The sequence below is a fragment of the Zophobas morio genome, unplaced genomic scaffold (genome assembly GCF_036711695.1).
Source record: "Zophobas morio isolate AGI-343-1 ecotype UQ-CSIRO unplaced genomic scaffold, CSIRO_AGI_Zmor_V1 ptg000023l, whole genome shotgun sequence".
Taxonomy (NCBI): Eukaryota; Metazoa; Arthropoda; class Insecta; order Coleoptera; family Tenebrionidae; genus Zophobas; species Zophobas morio.
The window spans coordinates 690,100-715,815 of NW_026972128.1; the positions used below are offsets into that span (position 1 = coordinate 690,100).

A 25,716-nucleotide genomic window follows, 5' to 3' on the forward strand; every position below is an offset into this window, starting at 1 on the left:
ACCCTAACAAAAGTTAACATGGGGTCTAAAATTTAACATGGGGTCCCTATGGCCACTTTTAAAAAATATGCACTGTATATTATTTTTGCCCTCTCGGGACTATAGATACTATATTTTAAATTGGAAGAAAATATTCGAAATTACCTGACATCAATCGCGGTAGTACCTAAGTCTTATCGGGTAACCAAGGCTATACCTAGGTGTAAATAAGAATAACCCAGTAAACACAGTTACATTATAGCGACTTCTATGTTATGTTAATGTAGTTACGAACTTGTACCATGTTACATCCCACACTGCGCCCATGTGCGCTCCCTGTGCTGTGTAATGTAATCAACATGCTAACATTTTTGGTACATGTTGACTATATACCGTCTGTGACGTACTGGAGACATCAACATTATTTCAGACTAAAGACGTTCTCTCAGTACATCGTTGTAGCGTTAGATTAGTACATCGCCAGATTCTCTACATTTTAATGTATCATTTACGTTTCGTTTAAATGTCAGTATAACGTATTAAATTGACATACACGTTGCGTATACATCACTACGTCGTAAACATGTAACTGCCAGTATATTTTATTAACATGATGCATGCGACGTGAATAGGCATGACAAAAAACCCAGCTATTAATAATGCTATTTAAATGTATCACTTAAGGGTATGGGATGGGAACATTGATGAAGTTAATGAAACTTAATTCAGATAAACCATAATTTTATTTAAATTTGGAAAAAAATATAATATATAATTTAATTCTAATACAACACATATATTTTATTAAAAAACCACTGAAACTTCAATTCGTAGCTTTTTCCCTCTTTAAACGTTGCTTGGAATGACGTATCCACTCTGAGCAGCATTGCTCCACTTCTTTTTCTCTTACAAAATGGGCCTTCAGTATAATTTCTTCAAAAATAAAAATTAGAACAATTATATTTATTGCAATAAAATATACCTTTCACGATATTTATCGCCTTCGTCTCTGCTAGTCTGAAATTTCCCCGCTGACCCAGCCATGAACAATTAGTTGCAAATTCGTTAGAAAATATATTTTTTAAAACACAACCCACATTATCCTTGTACCCATTACCACCTATCTGGGACAACAGTCTTTTCTGAAACAAGAAAAAGTGTATATTTTATGTGCATTCACCAGGTCACTTTGAAATAAATTCGGAAAAAAAAAATTACAACATCATTACCTTATCTACCGAACATTTTGTATTAATTCTAATGTAGGGGGGGAGGGTTAAATCCCAAAATCCACATCAATACAAAGCAAAAAAATTGGTATGTCACCATGAGAATTGAATAAATCAGCATTATTAACATTTACACATGTTCTCTAGACCAGCAATTTAAAAAACAAGACCTTCCAAATGCTTTAATTGTGCGTGAAATTTAATGGAGTTTTTCCAAATCTATTTAAAAGAGACCGTGTATGTATAACATATAGGTTGATTCATGTACACCATGAGACTGTTGTGCAGTCCACTATGTGTGTACCATATGTAGAGGGTTGCCAAAGTCTCCTAGTCTTACAGGAATCTATCCCTATAGAATGACCAATATTTTATTATATTGCATATTTATATGAATTTATGGATTATGTAACTTACAAAGAAATCTGCTTTTTTTGGCAGACAATGATAATCTTCTAATTCATCAAAGTCTGTTTTGTTTTTTATTGGTAGCATATCATCTATTTCTGTTTTTTCCTCATTTGTCAGATTCGATGACCTTTCCATGTTGAATACTTTATCACCAATTTCTTTCAGCATTTCTTTTATCTCACACATGTTCTTTTGTATTTGTTCCAATGCTAAAATTAAAATTATTTTCATAAGCATTAGTTCCTCAAAAATTACAGCAACATACCTATGCAACATTTCTCGCAAGGAGCCTCAGTTGGAGGAACAATTACTGTAAATTCTTCAAAGTCGACGGGTGTATCTTCATTGATTGGTGGTGGTATTTCCAGTTCCTCTGAAAAAATTGCTTTTGTTATCTAGGTAGTCATTCATATACAGTATGTCCCTGGATTGAGTTAACAAGAGGAAAAAAAAATGTATTTTCTGTTTTACAAAAAAATTACATATGAATAACATTTTTTGCTTATTTCAAAACGAATAAATCTGCAATTAAAATTTTAATATTATCAGGTTGTGTCCTTAAAATCGAAAAAAACCAAAGTAACGAAGAACTTGAAGTATGAAAAAATTAATTTTAAGAGTACAGACCAGGAATATTGAAGTTTTAATTGCAGATTTATTCGTTTTGAATTAAGCAAAAAATGTTATTCCTATGTCATTTTTTTGTAAAATAGAAAATACAATTTTTTTTCCTCTTGTGAACTCAATCCGGGGACATAGTGTATATTTGCATGAAATATGAATACTTAATTTGTAATTATCTACGAATAGTAATACAAGATTTTTTTATAATAATTCAGTATCAAAAATTTTGTACCGCTAAAGATTTTGCATGTGAAAAAGTAGAGTTCGCTATCAAATAAAATTATGAAGGAAATCTTGAAAACGTTTATAGTGCAAGAATCTGTTAATACGAAAATGTAAATGTGGATACAAAAAAAGAACAGTATGTGACTTTTTAAAATTCTTTTTGCAATTTACCACCATAATTACTTAGATAATAGAATCTAAGATAATAAACCATAACTTGTTGTTCAATTGTGTTTTTAAATATTCTATAATTGGGGCTTGCTCTGTGAAATATTTTCTACTAATAATAATATTATTAATAATAATAATAATAATATTTAAAAAGCGGCATTCAATTTTCTTGTAATTATAGCAAAGCTTATTTTTAAAACTTCAATAGGAACCTGAACAATGATTGTTATACCAACAGCAGCATTTAAATAAAATTTAAATTTATCACAAAAAACTCTAAATACGCCATTTTGGTTATAACTTGCCTTGTGTTTCAGAATCGGTTTCTGCATCAGATATTTCTGCATTGACATTATGTACTTGAGCTTTGGTTGCTTGTTTTGTATTTATAATGTCTCCATCGCTTTCGTCTGTAGTGTAAATAATCACACTTGCTTCGTGTCTTGCCTTCTCGTAAGTATCTGTAAACACAAATGATGCAAATGATACAAATATTAGATATTTTTTAACAAACTTACCGAAGTATCCTTCAATTTTGACGACGGGACTTCTTTTCCAAGTTTCTTTATTTGGTTGTTTATTGTTGTATATATAATGGGTACTATTTTTCGTTGAAGGCCACCAGCAAGTCTTGCGGTCCTTGGATAACCAGATGACAGGAACTTCAGAGACAGATCCATCTTCAAACCTAACTACCGCATATCCAGTTGAAGATAATACTTCCATATTTTTTTTCTAAACCGATAATATTATTTATAAACAAAATTGTGGTTTTAAAGAAACAAATAATGCAATAGCAACATATTGTCATAATAAAACTAATGTGAAATCTCAATAACAGCAACAAGAACGAAAACAAAGTGTCATATGATTTTTCACATAAAAATTTGATCTAAAGTTAGAACTCCTAAAAAATGAAATAACAACCGCCGTAGTATTTTTACTTCCCAACTATAATTATGTAAGCGTGTACCAAATTTTAGCAGCTTGCCAATGTAAATAAGAACGTCAGATAGAGCCGTAAATTTTGGCTGAAACACCCTATACCTAAACTAATGTATAGTACAAGATCACTATTTCATATTATTTATGAACGAGGGAAACTATTGCAAACAGTGATTCAACCATTAAAGGAAGTTTTAAACACTTAGTTTTAACTTCACTTAAAGAAATAATTGTTGTATTTTCTTCAAAATTCTTTTCATTTATTAAATAAAAACCAAATTGGCTAGATTCGGAGGGATATCTGAAAAGTGAACTGGTGGCCATATTTTTTTTTCCTTTAATAAAAATTTCATCATTTGATAAATAAAATTCATTTATTTTACAAATCGAACCAGCAACTGTTTCAATGTAACAATTAATATCGTTGTTTGACAAAACAAAATTTTTTGTAGCAATTTTTGCTATAACGGTTTTGTCGCCTTTTTCATAGTGAATAATAGGATAGTCTGTTCTCTTAAAGCTTGTTGGTACACCCTCTTGTTCTAAAATTCGGTTGTATATTTGTCTTAATGGGTTTCGGCCAATTTTTATTTTGTTTTTAATAAATTGCATGTAATTTTCAAATTTGAATGCGCTGAAATTATCTAAAGGGCCAAACTTTTTTACATCATCCGCTAGGTGAATTAGGTTGTGTACATTATAAACTAAATATTCTTTACCATATAAAATTGAAAAATTCTTTACAAAACATCTAAGCAAAGAATTTGCGTAATTGTTATGTGTGAAGCACTTCTTTGCATCCAATAAAATTCTCGTGGCTACACTTAAAAGCAAAAAGTGTTCATAATAGGTTGTTGGTAAAGTCTCTTTTAAAACAATTGGACCTGTATATAAAAGAAATTGCCTGAACTCGGTTGCTTTCCAACGTTCAAATTCTCGAATACTTCGTGGTTTTCTAGAAAATTCACAGATTATTTTGGATTTAATGGAATTAAAATAATTGTCAATTTTGTTAACTGTTACTGAATTAAATTTTAATTTCTTTTTATGAATAGGTGGCGTGGAAATCCAGAAACGAATAAGCCTTTTTGTAACTCCTAAACAAATTAAATGCATATAATCTATAGGTATTTGAGAAACCATTCCTAAATTTAAATTTTCCAAAAGAGATGTATTTTTATGGTGTTCTTGAAATGTTTTCATTTGAAAATCGTCGTCAGTACGTAATGGTGCATTTAATTCGGGAAATGTCATGCGATAATTTATTCTTACTCCTTTTTGTACGCACTTAGAACAACCATAATACGACATATGAGGTACAGTTTCTGTAACAAAAGCTTTTGCGGGTGCGTCGCAAATGACAGCATTTATCGAAACGTGTATATTTTTTCCTTGAAAAAAAATTCCGTTTTGCAGTACATCCGATGCTTCATTTACAAAATCCTGAAGGAGTTCATGACTAGTTTTAGGTTTACTAAAACCATGAAAAATACCTATTATAAATGGTTTAGTGTAAAAATCGCAAACAATTGCTCCTAATATAGGCCAAAACTGACTACCCGAACTTTTTGCAAGAGGGAGACCATCAATATTTAAGTTTACTTTGATACTTGTTGGAGGTTTATCGTAATATATGGACAATGAATTACTAAGACCCTTCGCAAAGCCAAATATAGCAAATTTACCCGAATCTACTTTTTTTATTAAGTTTTGGTATCGTACGCTTCTTGGAGTTTTCATGAATGATCTTGCGTCTGTAGGTAAATGTTCTAAACCATTAATTGATTTTAATATGCTCAACAAACTATTTAAGGCTGACTGAGATATATTGAACTTTAATTTCCAATTACGAAGTTTTTCTATAAAGGAAACGTTTACTGCGTTGTTACGAGTATTATTAATGTCATAGGTGCTGTGACTATTTAACACTGAATCTGCAACACTTTCCACATTTTTAAAAGTCATATTATCGTGATTATTTGCATTGATATGGGTGGCAGTAATATTGCTATCAAGAATGTTACAATTGCCAATAGTAGACTCTTTATTGTTAGAGTTATTGATGCTGTTACTGATCAACACTGAATCTATAACACTCTCCGCGTTTTCAAAAGTAATATTATCGTTGTCTTTTTTATGAATTGTTTGTAACACATTATTCTCTTTCATAAAATTTTTATAATGTTGTAATCTACGGTATTTCTGTGTGTTTGATAAAGTACTAAATGGTTTTAAATTTGTTTTAGACATTTCTTGAACTGTCAATTTTTGGCCTTGAAATTAAAAATAACAACAAAAATTAAAATTATGAAGTTATTAAATATCAACTTACCGTGTGTAAATAGCGACGACACTGAAGTACAGAAATTTTCACAAAACTGCACTACAAATACAGTGAGTAACGAAAACACGAGAGAGCTTGCAGAACTTTCGGAGGTTGAACGTTGAAAACCAAGTGAACGATTTCGAAATTTTACAAAGCTTCACCGGGAAATGGAAGTGCAATAACCATAAATACCGAAAACAATTCATGGGACAATCCGGACTGCTCGCCCCAAACATCTGGTGCGGTAAATATGGAAGAGCCTTATTATTTCATTAGATGAAATAAATTTAATACTTAAATAATAAAATGAATATTTTTCTTTGTTTCGTTTTATGTAGTAGGGGATGAGTGATAGAGGTGATATCCCAGAGTCGATTCCAACAACGTCTTTATAAAATCCAACGAATTAAGTCTTCACAAACTTGTCGCCGGTCGCGGTTCATCTTTCAACGACCACAATTGAGAAGGAATTTTTATGACTTTGTTTTTCTATTTGCGTCCGCAGCAAACCATCATACCCTCAACCCCAGATGGTCTGTACTTACAATAACACTTTTACTTTTAGAATCATTGAGTTTTCAGAATTAGTTATGTGTATAAGAAATTATTAGAACAGGAAAAAAATGATCATAAACCATATTTGTAATAGGTAAAGATTTTGTCTTATTTGTTTTCAATATATTTTATATGTGATTAAATTTGGAGTGACAGCTTAGGCAGAGATATAGGTTGGACAATAATGCCTCATTAAGTTATCACCTACTTATACATTCTATCATTAAATTGTAGTTTTTCGTGTTAAGATGGGGGCATTTTCTAACTCTCAGTATAGACCATATGCATTAATAAGTTAATCTCTTAATGTTCAGTTATAAAAAGCGGAGTTCATTATGTACGTACAACAACAAAATTATTTAATATTACAATTAGTAATTATTATTATTATTATTATTGAAATAAGGGAACTCAACAGGTATGTAACCCATTTACCGAGATCCACAACTACCAAAAAGAAAACAAATTTAATGAAATAAATAAAACAAACAAAGAAACCCCAAACACATAGAAAGAACTAAATAGACAATTAAGATAGAGTTTGGAGTTTTTTTTTAATATCACCTGGTTTGCAACAAAATATGTCAATAGTTTCTTCTACATTCAAATAGTTCAAATAGTTTATATGACGAATGGTATCAAAAATCTTTATGACCAACTAATTCACTATTGAATTCGTGTAACGTGCAAGATTTAAAACAATGATTTAAAACAATTAAGAAATTTCTTTTTTTAAGATTTTTAATCTTTTGTTTATATGTACTTCTTGCAACCTAGACAAAAATAATAAATATAATCTATGTATGTTTGTGAAAGTTTTTTTTTGTGTTACCATGTCAGAAGCATCAATTTTCGATTTCAGATGTCCTGCATTATCTAAAATGAACAGGATAAAAAGAAAAACACGAACTAAAGGTATAAAATAAACTAGTATCGCAGAATGATTTGGTTTATGAAGGAGTGTTCGTTTCCCGTGTTATATATAGTTAGAAAAATGCGAGCAAGGTTTGAAAAATTTAATTTCAGATTAAATATTTAGCACTATTTATTAAAAAAATGCGAGTGACACAGTCTGGACATACGCACAAAATTTTTCTGAAATGTGCGCATATATACATATAATATACCCAAAAAGGCTGAAATATGCATATATATTTTTACAAATGATGCACTGTTTTCAACTCATTACGATTACGTGAAAAAAAGTATTACTTTCATTAAGAGTGTATTTAAAAGTGAAAAAAACAAAGAATGTATTTTTTAATAAATCTACTGCAAAAAATATATAAAATATTAATTAGTTTTGGAAATTATCTCGCTGTATGCTTTGGAGAAAATGTTTTTGTCAGTATAAATTATGTTCGGATTATCTTTAATCGATGACAAAACCACGGAAGTTTTCTCTCTCTCGTTTTTTTGGACATTCACGCTTTTTATGAGACGCTTACATACGAAAGAATGAATCATTTACTTATATCATATTCTTTTCGCTAAAGTACAACCTACATACCAACTCATACTTTTACGCCTTTGGATAAACCAGATCGTAAAAATATTAGTCTTGACCCATCTTGAAGCGGGTAAAACCAAGTTATTAACATGCAACGGAAATGACCGCAATAAATGTAAATAGGTACAGACTACCGAAAGTAATCCTATATTATTATCAGTAGGCGGAAATTTATCTTAAGAATGCAATTCCCCAGTTGAAGCAAGGTGTGTTTTACGGCGAGTAGCGGGGACGCTTTGATCTGGTCCACAAGGTCGTAGCCAGTGCGTGGCTAGGAGTGTTTACAGCATGTTAAAAAACTACTTCTATATTACTATATTACTTCAAAAAACAATACTCGATGCCCTTTTTAATTTTTCAAACACAGGACCACAGATTTGTGATCTTGAAATGTTATATTATGTAGGTATAATCCAAAAGAAAAATATATTTGTAATCAAACTATCGCCACGACAGCACTGGATCTAGCGTATAAAACACAATTCCGCCCGTTGATTATTGTACACTGACCGGCAAAAAAAACCGGCCACCCTGAAAATTTTCGCAAAATCACTTTAAGGTGATGTTACCGGTTTAGTTTTCAGTGAATTTACAGTAGATTTTGTTTCACAAATATTAGACAACTAGTTGGAATCTGAACCCAATTTTTTTTTTACAATATCTTTGATATGCTATTAGTGTCCGGAATTTATAAAATTGGAGAAAAAATGACTTGTTTTGCTCTAATAAAATCGCAAATATGCTCAAAATCACACTAATATTAGGTCTGACTGTGCCGACCATAGTTATAAAATTCACATTAAAGTAAGTCATGGACCTTCTTTGAAGTGTTTACTATAATATTTCAAAAAAAAAATCTCGATCTATAAAACTTCATAATTTTGGTTTAAAACTGATCATGTTTGAAGCTTGATTTTATCCGTTCTATTTGCTGTCTCTTACTGCGGTCTCTTTCGGATCGGGCTATAACACCCACCGAACGTTCTTGGAACGATGGGATAATTTATTACTTCCGACATCTTTTCGGTGACAAATTTAATCTTTGCATAAATTTACTTCATACACTGAAGTTACACGAGTTCACTAACTACACGTTAGTGAACTCGTGACCACTGAAATATATAAATAGTAAATTTTGAAATGGGACGAAAGTCGAAGATTCCACTTTCAAAGCCACGAAAAAGTGGAAAAAACTTTTATCAGAATTATTATGTCAAAAACCTACTAAAACTACAGACAAAAAATGCAGTTTAATCATCATTTGATTAGTTTTACTATTATTATGCTTTTATTCTCGAATTTCTGTACATATAAATATTATTGTTTTTTAGATCCGCCGCTGTTTTTATACACTTACATAAAGTGTAAGTCAATGTTACTAATAGAAATTTTATTATTGTTACTTTATATGATCACCAATCTTATTGCTTCTCGGCTTTTTGTCAAAGATCAAAGTGTATTACCTGCCACAAATCTTTTTAAGTGTTGCGAAAGTGATTATTTTGTGTCCGAAAAATAACTGCATTTATAATTTTTTGGCTGAGTGCGTTTTATGTTGTAAATCAATCAGTTTCCCAATTAGATTATAATTGCTTGGACTTACTATTTGTTGTCTTAATTTTTCGAAGTACATTTTTGTACACATTCAGATTTTTATTTCTTATTAATTTCTTGTGGTCATTTTTATAAATTCGTATATGAAAATTGAACTGTTGACGAACGAAAATCGAACAATAATCCACGACAAGCGGGTGCCGAACTGTTACCAGAGATTATGGGTGTCATAAATTACACCCCAATTTTCCTGAGTTTCAACCAGCTTACCACTACTTCTCGTCTTTATTTTTCTACACGCAAGCTTCTTGTGAAGACAATAACACGGCAAAATTAAAAATCCGACAGTTTTCTTTTAGCAAACATCCCCTTAAAAATTATTAATTCAACTAGTGATCGTTATTTTATTAAAGAACCATTCAGTATTGACACATGTTGTACAAATTAGCAAAAAAAGAAGACATAAAAACGCAGAATTAAATTTAATTTAACAAAATAACAGAAACAGACCAAGTACGATATCATCTTAATTAAAACAATAAAGAAGGCTGTTGTTGTAAACAGTGTTTTTCATCATTTGATTATAAATTTGGCAGTTAATAAACGTTTTCACGCGAAAACAATGGACCTATCTACTGAATAGTCGTAAACACGAACAGACCGAGGATTACTGCATGTTAGTAAGAGACAGAGGTTTGCGCATAACTTCTTGGGCACAGCCAACATGTTTACCACAATTTTTAAAACAGCGAATCAACATCGTGCAATTTAAAACGCTCGGTGGCGCTCGGCATCCTCGAGAGTCGTATCGGTTTGTCTTGCAATTCTTTGACATGATGAACGTAAACAAACAACTCCAGCACACCTGCGCCATCTGCCATGTTATATCCGAGACCGCTGCCTGTCTCGTTCATTGTCAGACTTTTGAATTACGCGGTAACTTGACACATGATGACAGTGCATGCTATATTAGGGTGTATCTTTTACGACTGTTCAGTAGATAGGTCCATTCCGTTAACTCTTAAGGCTCCACCACACCTCAAGAAAATTTCTATTTTAAAAGATATGCAACTTGTAAAACACCCATGCTACCTCGTATGACAGCTGCCACTCATCTCTAAGGGTTAAAACCGTTCACTTTGTTTACAATAACTAATTTTATTACTGCTATTGTCAGCGGGGGAAGCAGAGTAAGGAACTAAAATATTTATCTACTATGAAAGAAAACAAACAATATTTCTTAGCTTACGTTCGAGAAGTAAAAACGCAAAAACACGTCTACTGGTATATAAAAACTGCCATTTTGTAATATTAGTTTCAAAAGTTTTGAGCGACATTTGACAGGTGTATGACGTCATCGATAATTTTTTAAATAGCATCTCCTACTTTTTTTTTAGCATAAAGTCCCTTGAAAGAGAATTTTTGATATGCGGTTTAACCTAATTTACTGTCATAAGAAATGAAAAAAGCCAAATGTGTGTTTTAAAATAAATTAATATAATCATTGTCAGAGACTGTTGAGATCTTTACTCGCAATACACACAACAAAAAAATGCTTGTTCAAATATATAATTCCGACCATAACTCTTACTCTTATTTTTAAATTCCTGTTTCCATAAAAATTCGTACGCATTGGGCATATTCTGTAAGTAGATAGAAAAGTAAAATTAAATTTCCAAGAATATTTTATTGTAGGTACGAAAGTACGTTATTATGAGTATTTCTTAGTAATCTTGGAATTTTTCAACCCAAAATCTTAGAAATTTAGGTAGGTACATACCTAGTTACTTCTCGGAATGTATTTTGAATGAAGCAAATTGGTCGAAGGTTATTTCGACAGAACTTCTCTCGCCTCTGAAATACAATAAAACAAACCCAGCTTTTTCGAAAAATTATAAAATTTGATTATGCAAATTTTATTTTTTTATGAGAACCCGGATAAGTTAAAATTTTTTCCAAAAATTCTAGATGTCTAGGGTGAAAATTCTACACGGATTTACACACCACAAGTGCAGGAGTATCTAATTTTATAAAATTTAAAAAATTTTGTATTATAAATTTTGGAGATGACGTCATCCCATTGGTGGTGGAGATGATTTGCCAAGATTTAGTTATCGTTTAATCATCTACATGATATTTCTAATATACATATAAAATATGGCAAATCCAGTAGTTTCGAAGAACGCTTGTCTAATAAAAAATCGATACAGACTCCAGACAGACAGATAGACAGATACACAGACAGACAGACCGACATACGGAAACGGGAGACGTGTTTCAAATTGTCGCTTTGATCGAGAATGGTCGTAGTCAACGCTATGCAGGGTGGCCGTTTTTTTTTGCCGGTCAGTGTAAAAACACGAAAGTATGCACATTTTAGTGGAATCTGGGCGTTTTTTTCGAAATATGTGGAGAATAGAATAAATAGCAAAATATGCCAAATATGCATTTTGCATAGAATCGGTAAAGTCCGGAAAAGTAGTAATACTCTTACTAAAGTAACAGTATTACTAAGTTAATTTTAGTGACAATTATTATTATTTTCATTTTAATTGTAAATTTAAAATTAGTACAAAAAGCAACACAAAAAAGGTTGTTGACAGCTGACACAACATTAATGAGATATCTAGAAACTGCAGTTAACGTTACTTATTGGTTACATAACTGGGGCAATCTATTGTGACGTTATAAGGTTTTTCTGCCAACTATATCGCTGGAATATAGTAATGAGAAATCTAATAAATGCAGTTAACATTACGTGTTTGTTACATAATCGGAGTACTACAGTGTGATGTTAAAAGGCTTATATGTGAGCTATATCGGTGCAACATAATCATGAGATATCTAGTAAATGTAGTCAGTATTACGTATTGGTTACATAACCAGAGTACTCTATCGTGATGTTACAACGGTTATCTGCCAGCTATATCGTTAAGACATAATCATGCGATGTACTTATTGGTCCTTTGTGAGTATGTACCTGTCACGTTAATATCACAGATGTGTTTACTGGGAACCATTTTGAATTTTTCCATGTGTTTATATAACCACTTTAAGTTAAAGTGTTTTGGTTGTCATGGAAACACTTTTTATCCCTAAGGTCAAAAAGAGCCACTTTACTCCCGGGAGGGCAAAAAAAATATTTAGTGCGATAAAAATTTATCAAAAACTAAAACAGCGTCATTTTCGTCTGTTCTACAAATCTCTTGAAAAGTCGTTTGTTGATATACATTTTTTTTCTAAAATAATCTTTATTATAGAAGTAGAAGAATAGAAATTAATAATAATAATCAAAAAGATTAAGAACCGATTTACGAAAACTCAATGAAATATTTGATTGCGACTGAATTTTTAATGCGACATTTAATGTACCATGTGACCGACTTTTCGCTAACCAGATGTCGCTAAACGCCTGATTATTTTTCTCAATTAAAATATTCTGTAAACTAGCCCCAAGCGTTTTGCAGAAGTTAAGAAGTAAAAGTGTGATTTAAGAAATTTCTTTCTCTTTTAATAACATTTTTTTCGCATCTTTTTACAGTTCATTTTCTCTCATCTAGAATAGGTTACATGCCGCTATGATGGCATCTAACATAAACTGGAGCGAATCTCTGGTCAAACGAATCCTCAATTCTTAAAATATTTTTGTTCAATTTTTGCAATAACTTTAAATTTTGGTTTGATGTCCCTTTAAATATTTAAAAACATCCGGGTATATGAGTCTACTTTTAAAGATATATTTTAGCACATTTACGACATTGTTAATATAGACCAAAATTTCACAGACCAACTGATATTTGTAATTAAAACTATTCATCACTGCTGCAATAATTTTCTAAAAAACGATGAACGCTACTTTGACACTTTCACACTTCACAAATAAAACAGACAATGTTATTTGTGTATAAGAGATCAAATGGTCTGTTAGCAGAATGTGAAGCTTCTAAAGTGTTTTGCTGTTTTACCTCATTAAGTTCAGGCATGTACACCGTTGGTTTACATTTATTTTATTAGCACTTTATGCATAAAATCTCTTTCCTGCCTGTTTCAAAAATGAAACGTAGTAAAATTATCTAGAACAAAAAACATAACAATATAACTTTTACGCTTTATAAATATATGTAACCCTAATTTACAATTTAGTTTAATTCTCTCTTGCCAACAAATTACTAAAATTTTGAGTAGATATGTGCGAAAGTTTCACATGAAAATTTTACACGTACCTACCTATTCATTATTCAAATTCAAATTAACAATGCGAAATTCGCTTCCCTCGTAGTTAAACACCTGCCTCAGCTAACACAAAATACATATTTATGAAACAATAATGGAGCATCTATGCGTAATCATATTCAGAAAAAAAAACTGAAAACAAATATTACAGACGTAATTTTGAAAATAGTATTCACGTTGTGGCGTAGCTATTTTCCTTCCCCAATAATGGAAAAAAGTTCTTGATGGGAAAAGATTTCATATTCGCTTCGACAGGTTTATATTTATAGCGGGCGGATGTTTGCTTAGGAGATGATGTGAAATAAATGACGTCGGAAACAAAAATGATAAAGTTGAGGATCACCGTTTCATTACTTTCCGTCATATAAAATAAAAACTGAGATACATATTTTTTAAACCTAAACTAAACCGAACTTGTTGAAAACCTATGTTATCTTAAATTACAAGTGTGAAGATCTGCGAACAAAATTGAAAAAACAATACTGAAAAACATTAATATTTTCATTTCGTTCAGACCGGGATGAATTTAAATTGACTTTTTACTTGCACAGATTATAAAGTGTGTTTTTGAATACTGAATAATGTTTAAATTTCAGCTCGTCAGCGCTTTCCACTTTTGCGTCGAATGCAAAAAGCAGAGGTCCGAAACGGACTAAGCCGCAATAAATCCTCAGAATAAATGCTCAGAATTTATGTGAACAGCTACTATCTTGGGTTTGTATTGCCAGCTTAATTCGATCAAGTGATAAATTAATGTTTATATCTGGAAGGTCCAAAGTTAGACGGTCTGTTTGTATTACTGAGTTGTAAACTAAACTAATAATCACCTGGGGTAGAATAAATTAATGTTAAACAATAATAATTTACCACCCGAATAGTGTTATAAATCTTAATATAATTTTTCACCACTCCATCCTTGTGAGGGCACGACTCGTGGGTCACTTTACAAACTTCATTAACATATTTTTATACATTTTTTAAACAGATAAATTTTACCTCATCAAAGTACAGTAAGTAAAAATATAAAAAGTAAAATTAATTAACAATTAGCTACTTTACTTAGAGCCTCTAGAAATATTTCAGAATAAAAATAGAATACTGCTTCATTGCTCTCTACCGAGTCGTACGAAGACTCGGGGATGCTATTTTTTAGGGCACAGATGTGGAAACGCGTTGAAATTTTTCGATGTTGCGGGGATAACTACATGTTTGAGTTACCAACGCATAAAACAATAACCCGTGCACTGTTCAGGGTGCATGAAATACCAACATGATCCAAATCACCATAATGCAATTGCATTGGTAATATAACATTATTGTGGCCTTTTCAGTTTATATTAGTTTTTTAGTAACAAGCCCTCTATGAACTGGCATCCAATTAACTTAATGAAAATTTCTACACTCCGTTTAAATGCAATTTTATTACATAAGCTCAATTTAGTTCCTCTTTAGAATATAATAACACAATCTGTTTACTCTAAAGACTTATAACGTTTGCTTTTAAAACTAGCAAGCAAAGTTTTTTCCTCCGAAATTTTATTTTCGCGGGGTCACATTTAATCCTCTAATTTACATATTCGTCAATGCAAAACCACGAACTTGAGCTTACATCGCGACTCAGAATATAAGATTACTTAAACCATTATGGGCTTTGAGAAGGATTATTGATATAGCTTGAAACCAACGCGTGTTGAATTACCACGAACCGAGCATAGGGTTACCGTGAAATGAACTTCTCCCAAATAAATAACATTAAAACAGTAATTCGAAACTTAATATTTGAGAGCTGCAGTCTCTTCTAAGTGAATACAGAAGCTCAGAGTTTATTTGTAAGGAAATGAGCTTTGTGTAGTTTTATAATAAATGCAAAATGTATTCAACAGCTTGTAATTTTTGTACTTAATGTAGAAATAAACTGATTCCGAAACGCCGACAGGAACTTTAAATTTAATTTAAAATCTTATTACCATTGTTGTGAATAAATTACTAATATCTAATTCAAGTTACTATGAATCTAATTCAAGTTACTATGACTGCTGTCTGAGTGCTGAAGATAAAGTAAAGAATGAAAGTCATTCCAAAACGGAGACGGATTTTTTAAAAAAAGACAAATTATGATTCCTCTTATTTATAAACTGAACTGTGTTTTGAATTTTTGAAATTCTTGTCAGTACAAAAATTGATAAATTGGTGCATTAAAATTATCTATCTACACACTTGTACTTGTACTTCTGGTTTGTAATATGGCCAAACTGATTGAAAATTGTTAATTTGCGATAACTTGTTACAACATCCAACAGATTTTATTCTTTCATTAAAATAATATATTGCCAAACTATCTTCCATTGGTATCATACAGGACTTTTATAAATGATTCTAAGGGCGTAGTTGGCCATAGATTTCACAAATCCCGCTTCGCTGAAATTATGCACGGGATTATGCACCATTATAACAGTTCTCACTTGTCACATTAATGTCTAATGTCATTTGTAACATGTCATTTAAAGTCGTCGTTTTTATTGTTTCAATGTTTTTCAAGTGCGAATTCTCGCTAATCCAAGCTCAAAACAAAAAAAACAGTCATTTTCAGTACTCATGGTGGTTGCTTACTAAAATTTTGTTTTTGTGGTAGAAAGCGAAGATTGTGAAAATGGTTTATTCTGTTGAACAAGACACTTTCATCGTTATGTCCTGTTATCGCAATGGGAATTCGTAAATGAAGAATGTGTGTATTCTGTAACCTCTTGTAACCAAGAATATCTGGCCAAATACCGTGATTCAAAAAACATCGTTAAAGGCCCACATTAGAAATGTAATCAACAGATTTGTTCGAACTGGCAGTGTCAACAAAAAGAACTCTTGTGGATGATTTTCAGTATCTGAGGAAGTTGCTGATGATTTGAGACGCAGAATTGAACAACGGGTAAAAAGTATTGACGAAAGGATGTTACAGAACATTTTTGAAATTAAAAAGAACCTTGAACAGAGTGACGAACATTTTTGATGTTTAACCGCAATAAATTTCTCTTTTTATCGTAATGAATTTTTTAAAAACATATGAAGCGTTTAGACAACCAGTTATACACATGTATGTGGTCCATGTGTGGTTTTTGTCATGCGTCCTTGGGCACTTGGTACGGATCTCCGTACAGTTAAATCTGAGAGGCGGCACGCTTACATGACCTACTGCGACCCTATAATCATTTATAGAAACCCTGTATAAGTACTACAAAATGTACAATTTTCATATCTTCGTGGAATTTAGTTTCAACGATACACTTATAGACTATATTACTCCCCTTTAACCTTGGGGCTCCAGTAACTCCTTGGAAAATGCTTAGTGATACAGAAACATTTATTGATGAAAATTTTCAAAATGAAAAGGTGACAACTGAAGACTAAATACGACTATTAACGGCTTTTGTTGAAAGTGATCACAAAGCGTAGTACAGTCCATCCGGCGAATGGTAACTTTCATGTTTTGTCTACATTTTATAACCCCAAGAGTACGAAAAAATATTTCTCCCATTTTCGTCTGTCTTTCTACGTCGAGTTTTATTAGGAAGATAATCTCGGAAAATACCGGGTGGATTGTCGTGAAATTTTATATGTATATACATTTTAGAAAATTCGGGTAGATGGTAAAAGGCGAACCAAATTTATCAAATTTATCTAATCCTCCTCACCACAATTTGATGTCAGCTCAAATTTTTTTATAGTAAGTTATCTTAACTTTTATCAAATTATACTATATATTATACCATATTGTGGTTTATCAATTCTGCTTGAATTTTTCCTCTAGGTATCTAGGCTCTAGTGAAAAAAATCGCAAGTTTATACAAACGTTTACAGCTATGGATAATTGCCAATACAAAATAAAATAAATTTATAAGAGAAAGAAATGTATTTAACAGCAGTAACCATATTCTCATAACATTATTTTGAGTGGGATTGGACGGTCCTTTTCCTATATTATTTGAATACTAAATAAAATACATATAACAATTTATTCATGCAATGACAGGTTTTCTGTGAAGTTAAGTTACATTTTCAAGTAAATAAAAAGTCTCTATATTCTCTATATTAACAACATGTAGAGACAGTTTATAAAAACAATTTGGTCCAAGGCTATTTACACAGATTTTGCCATGTTCTTAAAATAGAATCCAAAACATCCAGATTCTTCAAAACACTGTAGTACTTGGGAAATTTTATTTATTTTATAATGACTCCTACAAATTAAAGAACATAGGTGACATTAGTCACAGTGTAGAAAAAAGTGCTCCATGAGCGGATCGAATCCGCAACCAAAGAGTTATTTACAACTGCCCCAATGAAGTTAGCTATGACCGGCCGCCGAACGTTCTCTTCTTATATTGTTTTAACACGTTATTTTAAATTTCGATTTTTTTTAGGAAAATTTGTAAGTTTAGGAGAATATTATCTTATAAAATTTAAACAACATTTATCCTGAAAACTTTTATGGTGACGCCATTAAATTGTTGATGAGGATGATTAGACAAATTTTGGTTAGCGTTTTGCGGTCTACACGATATTGTCTACAAACATCCAACGAAATTCGACAACAGTAGTATATAATTTCCAAAATCATGATTTGTAATTTGATATTTTGATAGTTATTTTTTATCTCAAGAACATATAGAATGTGATAACTAGTGTATTACGCACCTAAATCGTTGGATAGGATACACCTTCCAAATTTTTGCATAAAAGTAATAAATAAATGCCATGAATTTGTGTACAAAAGACGTTTTTAATCGAATTTCGAAGCAATTTGCTGAAATAACTCGGCTAGCGCTTTATAAACTAACTATGTGATAATGTTTTTAATCCACTAACGTAAATTGTCATATACGCAGCAAGAATTTGTTTAAAATTAATTATTATAAGAGATAGCGAATTAAAAAAAATATATTTTTTATAAACAATTTACGAACAAAAGTAGTAGAAAATGTAAGTAAAACAATGAAAAAAAAATGTAAACTTGTTTTTAACCAAACACAGGAACTCAGATCTGTGGAAACAAATAGGCGGTATAATATGTACAAATATTTACCTTTAATTCCGAGCTTAAACGCATACTGAAAGGATTTTTCAGCGCTGAATTTGCCAATTTAATTCCTTTGTGTTTATCTACCACCTTGCAAGTATAGCTTTTTTTATTTAACAGCACATTTCGGCTTACCGACTTCAGTGAAATATTTAATCAATTTACTTTTTAGATTTGAATACTCTTGTGAACGTCACAAAACATCAACTCTAAAGAAAAGTTTTCGTTAAAAAAATCAAAAGTAATAGTATCAATATTAAGTATATTAGTAATAATTTTACTACGCGTAACAAAAACTGCACAATGAATAACTTCAATAATTTTAGAAAACAACCTGATTCAATTTCTTGAGAAATAAAAGACACTTCTATTAACAAACTTTACGTCAATTTCTACTCAAAAATTTTGATTTTTTATTTCCCGAGCGTAAGCTAAGGAAGTAGTAGTCGAGTCCATCGAACGTATGGCCACTTTTATGTTTTCTCGACGTTCCATGACCCCTACAGTACGAAAAAAGTAGTCTCCCGTTTCCGCCTGTCTCTCTGTCTGTCTGTCTGTCTATTTGTCCATCTCTCTGTGCGTGTATCTGTATCCATTTTTATTAGACACGTAATCTCCGAAACTGCTGGACCGATTGTTGTCAGATTTTGTACATATATTAGAAGTATCACGTAGATGGTTAAATACTGTCCAAAATTTTGTTAATTATTTCAAAAAATTCCATGTTTTCTGATTTAACTGTTATACAACAATATTCGCTTGGAGCTTTTCCATAACCGTCCAAATTTTTGCAACAAGATAATGCACGGTATAATAATAGTTTTCCATTAGCGTAAAGCATCCGGTGGTGGCGTAGTGGTTGATCGTGAGAAATACAGACAAAACATCGCGAGCTCCGTTCCAAATTTGGCTTTTGGTTTTTTTTTTCTTGTTCGATTGTGACTGTATCAATAATTTTAGTCCCCGTTTTGAGGCGACAAACTCATTCAAATCAAAAGAATTTTTACTTCCCGAGAGTAAACTAAGGAAATATAGCAATTGAAACTATCGGACGAATAGCCACTTTTGTACTTTTTGTCTTGCATTGGTAATGGCCTGTTGCTAGTATTATCTATGTTAATCACGTCATCACAAAATTGTTTACTCATCAAATTAAGAATGAGTCCCTCCATTTTCTTGAAAATAGAGAATGCGCCCCGCAATATTTAATAATGATACAATAGTTATTGAAATTTGCGTTCCCGTGGCGCAGGATTGAAGGTGTTATTAACGCCGGTTCATATGTTCATCGAAAAAAATCGAGGAATTTTTATCCTTAAGAAAGCCCAAATGTGCTGTTTACAATTTGTCACTTACTTCACAATAACACTTAGTGATTTCGAAAAATTACACAACAAAAATGTCAATCAGTCGTACTTTCAGAGTCGTATTGCCTGCACAGCTATTACTATTTTATTTGATGTATTTGTGTAACGAATAATTAGAGCACAACTTCTTGTACCCCTATACCTAATTTCAATTGATTTGTACAACTGGTTCTCAAGATATTTAACCGTTTCCATACATTGTAGAGACCCTGTATAAAGGTTACCAGAAAACAAACATTTTTTACATTTTTTCAAAGAAGCGGAATTCATTGGACTCTACTTCAAGGGCGAGGGAAATTCTGTGGGAGTAATCTTGGACGAATTTTTTAATCATTGATAGACGTTTAACGTTCCATCCACCTACATTCTAGATTACTAAACAACTCTGGCTTTTATTCAATACCAACGCAAAGCTCTTATCTGAGCAAATTTACAAAAAACTGAAAACAAACGAGTCTGAAAAGGAACGAAACAAGGAACTCGCAAATGTTTTATTGTTTTGTCTAAAACATGCTGGTGTTGTCAGACTGTGCTTTCAGTTAGAAGTTTCCAACTTAAAGTAATTCCACTTTGTAAACACAATGTACGATCTTTTTACCACTACAATTACATGTGTTTGATGCTTTTTCCGAATAAATAACACAAAAAAGTACTGAGTAAATCCAATCTATCTAAATGCGAGGGTGTGTAATATTTCAAAACTAAGAAGATTCATTGCAGTGTGAAATAAATTGACGCAACTGTTTGCAGAAACATGAAATTGAAATAACCATACAAAACTTCAGTAAGGATAATTCAAATTACGGGAATTATCAAAAAAATAAAAAGTACAAAATAAAGTTGGCATGAAGTTTAGCATATGTTTTGAAGTTAGCACCAAACGGAATAAATTAGTAACGTACATTAAAGAATATTGAAATGACATTTGATTAATAAATTTTCAAAACATCATCAATTTTTTAGTGGATAGGTATTATATATAACGCAGACCATAACGTCCTATGTTCCTAAAATTTTAAGGAAATTAATGGGTCAGCTCCTAAAATAATTGCCTTAGTCATCCCTTGGGAAATAAAAGTAAATCTGTAAAAAGGTATTCCATAAGTTACACGAATTTATTCTGACTTTATAAATGCTGGATAAGGAAAACGATTTATTATTTATATTCTAAATGGGCATTCAAATTAGAAAGTGCATACAAGTTTAATAACTCCACTCCCATCTAACCCACTAAGCAACCCTATATTAGCCCGTGACATTATTCATCCCGACATGGTCAGACCCTAAAATTAACACCACATTAAACTCTCCACTTAACGTCATGAACACTATTAATCCAGGGCAGAATCGTTTAATTTTCATTCTGAAATGAGCTTGTAAACAAATTTCACTAACCTGCTTACAAATTCTAAGACGTCACTCTGTAAGGCAACAAAATCTGGAGACGAAGTGTCTAGACAGATCCGCCTCATTAGGAATGGCATCAGCAGTTGCCAGATGACACTAACAAATGTAAGAAGCTTGCCTGTGGTTGGAGTTGCGAGCTTTTACGATGTTAAAACGGGGACAACTGTCTACAGAACTATGTCTCGAAATTTATTCATACATATTTTAGGGTAAAAAGGGATCTCCTCGATGACGACTCCGCTTAGTTGGAACTAATTGGATTTGTCCAAAGATGAAAACATCACGAATATTCGAGAAGGACGGGTTGGCGTATTTGGGTTTCCTACTTCCCTCTTGGTTTATTATCGATGTTAACAAAGCTTTCGAACCTAAGAAATTATTTAAATTTCGTTTAGTGTTTTTTGCCAAGCACTTTCCGCAATGTATACATTTTTCGCTTTGTGAGTTTTGATTTTTGAGTGTGCAGAAACGGATTACCAAACAAATAATAACTTGTCAAAATAAGAATATTTTGACAGAACTTCCTTCGCGCCTGAAAAACAATCAAACAAACCCAGTTTCTTTGATCATCTTAGAGGGACTGAAGAGACAAATTTTGCTTAGCGTTTTACCACTTATTACACTACAACCTTAATGAACATACAGCAGACGGAAACTAAAGACAGAAATCTTCTTACTTTACAGCCTGTAAACCCCTTTCCGTTATTTTTTGTAGCTTACATTTGAAAAGTAAAAATGATAAAATAAAATTTCCCGAACTCTGCAACATCTAAAGAAAATAACTCGATACACCCAAGTATCCTTGTCTTATAAAGACTTTATAAAAATCAGACACATAAGCTCGTCTCTAACTAAAACCTAATCAAACCAAAAATCTCTGCGACGAGTCACCATCAAAGCGAACATCAAAACCTTTGCCGCTTTTACGTATTCTTGGTATAATATGAAAGCATTTATTGCAACCACACCAAACCAGACTTATTTCATAATCTATGGAATGAAATTATAACATTCTCTGAGAGTCCTAAATGTGAAACCCCGTCAGTTTAGGACGGTGTCTATAAAATTATTTTCACTTCATTGCTTGTGTACATGATTATCCTTCAATGAATTATTTTTGGTGGGTGGTTAGAATGACGTCAATTATTATTAATGGAGTGGGCAATCTTGTAAGGATAATCAACGCGTATGACACGTCTGAAAATGGCAGAAATCGATCGGGTGGCTGGCCAGGCACAAATTAACTGTCTGTGTTTATATCGACAAACATTTAATGATGTATGCACATCCGTATAAACTACCCACACGCCAATGATCTAGCGGATATTCCGTTTAATTGCATATGTTATGTTGGTGATATCAGTCGTAAATGATTAATGGTATAAATTAAATTGTTGTTATAAAGAGGGAACGCTTGATAACACTGACAGGAATAACCCTGCCCATTAATTTTAGGTTTACATGTAATTAGTGGAAGAGAGTTGTCAACATGCGCTTAAAATTAAAACAGAAAATTATCATATATTCAGATATTATTTTAATCTGTAGGTGAAAACACGTCACATTTTAATACTTATAACACTTGATTTTTCCAAATTTTATTCTTGTTAACCTCTATAGCTTACAAACAAACAGTTTACGCTTAGGAAGTAAAAATAAAATATGATTGTTCATATTTTTTTTAAGTTCTTGTAGCGTTTGTTTATCTGAACTCATCAATGTAATCATACTTTAATCACCCATACTCCGCCACGGCCTTTGATTCGAACGTATTATGTTACGCAAACACACTCTGTTAACTTGTTTATATTTCGTCTGGAGCAGTGTGCGCGGAAACCGAGTGAACAATCAAATAATTGTTTCAAATCAAAAGTATGAATGCAGTTACAAAGATCAACGCCATGCCAATTTCTAGCGAATATAAACAATACCTGTCACAATGTAGAAAATTGTGACCCACGACCATAGAGTTCACTGCACGTTCACCACTTTGTTAGTACTTTGTTTGGGACATATGGCATTAAATATTATATACGGCATGACCACAGATATACAAGTAAGTTATTAGCAAGTAAATTTAAATTTTATAGCATTTATCATCATTAGAACATGATGTTTAATGACTAATAGAAGTACTTTTAAAAACTGTACCTACGAAATTTATTCAAATTTCTGTTGAAAATTTTGAAATTTTCTGCAGTTTTATGTAGATATTGAAATCATGGAAAGCTATAATTTGGGTAGTCTTGAATCTGTAATGATACAACCATTTTGGCGGTCATACATTACATAAAATTACATTGTCATATTTTATTGCAATACTTCATAATATACACAAAAGAAAATAAACGTCTGAAGAAACTGATTAACTTCTACAAACGTATGGTTTTCGATTCAGCTGTATACATCGCTATAACTGGGTTATTTTTTTAATCATGAAAATAAATAACTTGAGAAACGAAAACCGGAAAGAGAAAAACTCTGCCTTAAACATTAAAAATACATTTTTATTAGTGGATAGGATTTCAGGGATGATCACTTTACTGTTTTATATTTTTAAGGCAGATGTTCGCAAACATGTTTTCTAAACTATATGCAAACGAAATAAGTATGGCTACTTCTCGACCTACCTTGTCATGGATGGTATATCAAAATGTTTATTTATATTTTCATAAAATTTTCATAGCATTCCACGAAATTTGCTATAAAGCGTAGTAATATTAAGCTGACCGGTAAATTAAAACATTATACAGTTTCTTTTCGTAGTGTGGTGTTTAAGCTTAAATAATAACTCCGTTGGGAAAGATATGAATTTAAATCATAAATTTATACTCTAGTCAATGTACAAGAAACTATAAAGTGAAAAGAATCCTGAGGCATTGTCAAATTATGAAAAATAAGTCACATATGCAAACTCAAAAGATCATTAAACATGAATCCAGTTTTATTTGGTACAACTGTGACAACTTTAATTGTGATAGAGCTAGTACGCAATTTGAAACATAAAAATAAAATTTATGTAAGTGTTGTACATATTTGTATAATTGTCCTATAGCGCTTAATGTTAATAATTCTAAGCAATAAAGGTAATGTAATCACTTTGAAAAGAAACTGTCTAACAAAGATCTTATTCGATAAAATCGCTGAACAATGACAAACGACAATAACCGCCAAGAATAATTACCCTCAGACCTCGAATTGAGCACTAAAACTTTAACTTTGCCTTAACTTTCTGTATAATTAATCCTGATGCTTAATATTTAGTGGATCACTTTATGACACTCAACTAAATTACTAAATATAAGTGTGAGAGAAACGGTAATATTTAATTTTCATTCATAATGTCAAGATGTTCTCTCTTATCAAAATGTTAATCCTTTTTTAAAGTCATTGAAAAGTAAATAGTCTTAAAAGAATTAATCAACTATTATTTTAAATTCATAATACGGTAACCATAATTTTATTATTAATTTATTACTACTGCTACTTCTCATTTTTTGACAGGAACTAAAGTGATTTTAATCGAAGTTGGGAAGTTTCAGCACAATCAACAAACGTTAATTAACTGACATCTCATTTTGCTTTTTATTTGTTATTAATTAATTTAAAAATCCGTTTTTAACAACATTTTTGAAACATATTTTTTATTTACTTGAAAAGTACTTATTAAAAAATCAACAATGAAATATTTGTCCAAACAAATTAAAGTAAATATTTAAATCTATTCATAAATATTTACAAATAAAACGTTTCCCATTTACTTCATAGCAAATATTATACCTACTAACATTAATATAATTACTCGTCTGTTATCTTTTGGTTAATTATAAAAACCAAAAATTGTATAAAACGAAATTTCGAACTTTTTAAATTTTGGAATCTTGCTTAAAAAATTAATTTTAGTAATTTTTGTATTTTTAAATATGGATTTTATGGAATGGTGGAAATATTTAGTGTTTTCTTGACCTTTTGCACTCAATAGAATACAGAAATGCAGGTTTATCATATACTATTTATAACAAATCGTCCCTTAACAATTACAAAGTCGTAAGTACAACATTCACGATTTGAAGATAATGACGTTTGAATGTTGGAGACCTCAAATAATT

General features: G+C 31.4%; 2 protein-coding genes across 3 annotated transcripts in view; one reads left to right on the plus strand and one right to left on the minus strand.

Annotated features, from left to right (window-relative positions):
* The window catches only part of LOC135134146 (neuroendocrine convertase 2), a 138,770-nt gene that overhangs the window by 23,206 nt on the left and 89,848 nt on the right, over positions 1-25,716 (plus strand). The window lies entirely within an intron of this gene.
* LOC135134607 (uncharacterized) lies at positions 803-24,805 on the minus strand. The gene is made up of 7 exons (XM_064063330.1): positions 24,792-24,805; positions 3,158-3,374; positions 2,945-3,100; positions 1,885-1,992; positions 1,626-1,828; positions 962-1,121; positions 803-912 (listed from the first exon to the last, which is right to left on the minus strand). The coding sequence occupies exons 2-7, from the start codon at positions 3,363-3,365 to the stop codon at positions 803-805; spliced, it is 945 nt and encodes a 314-aa protein (XP_063919400.1). The 5' UTR covers positions 3,366-3,374; positions 24,792-24,805.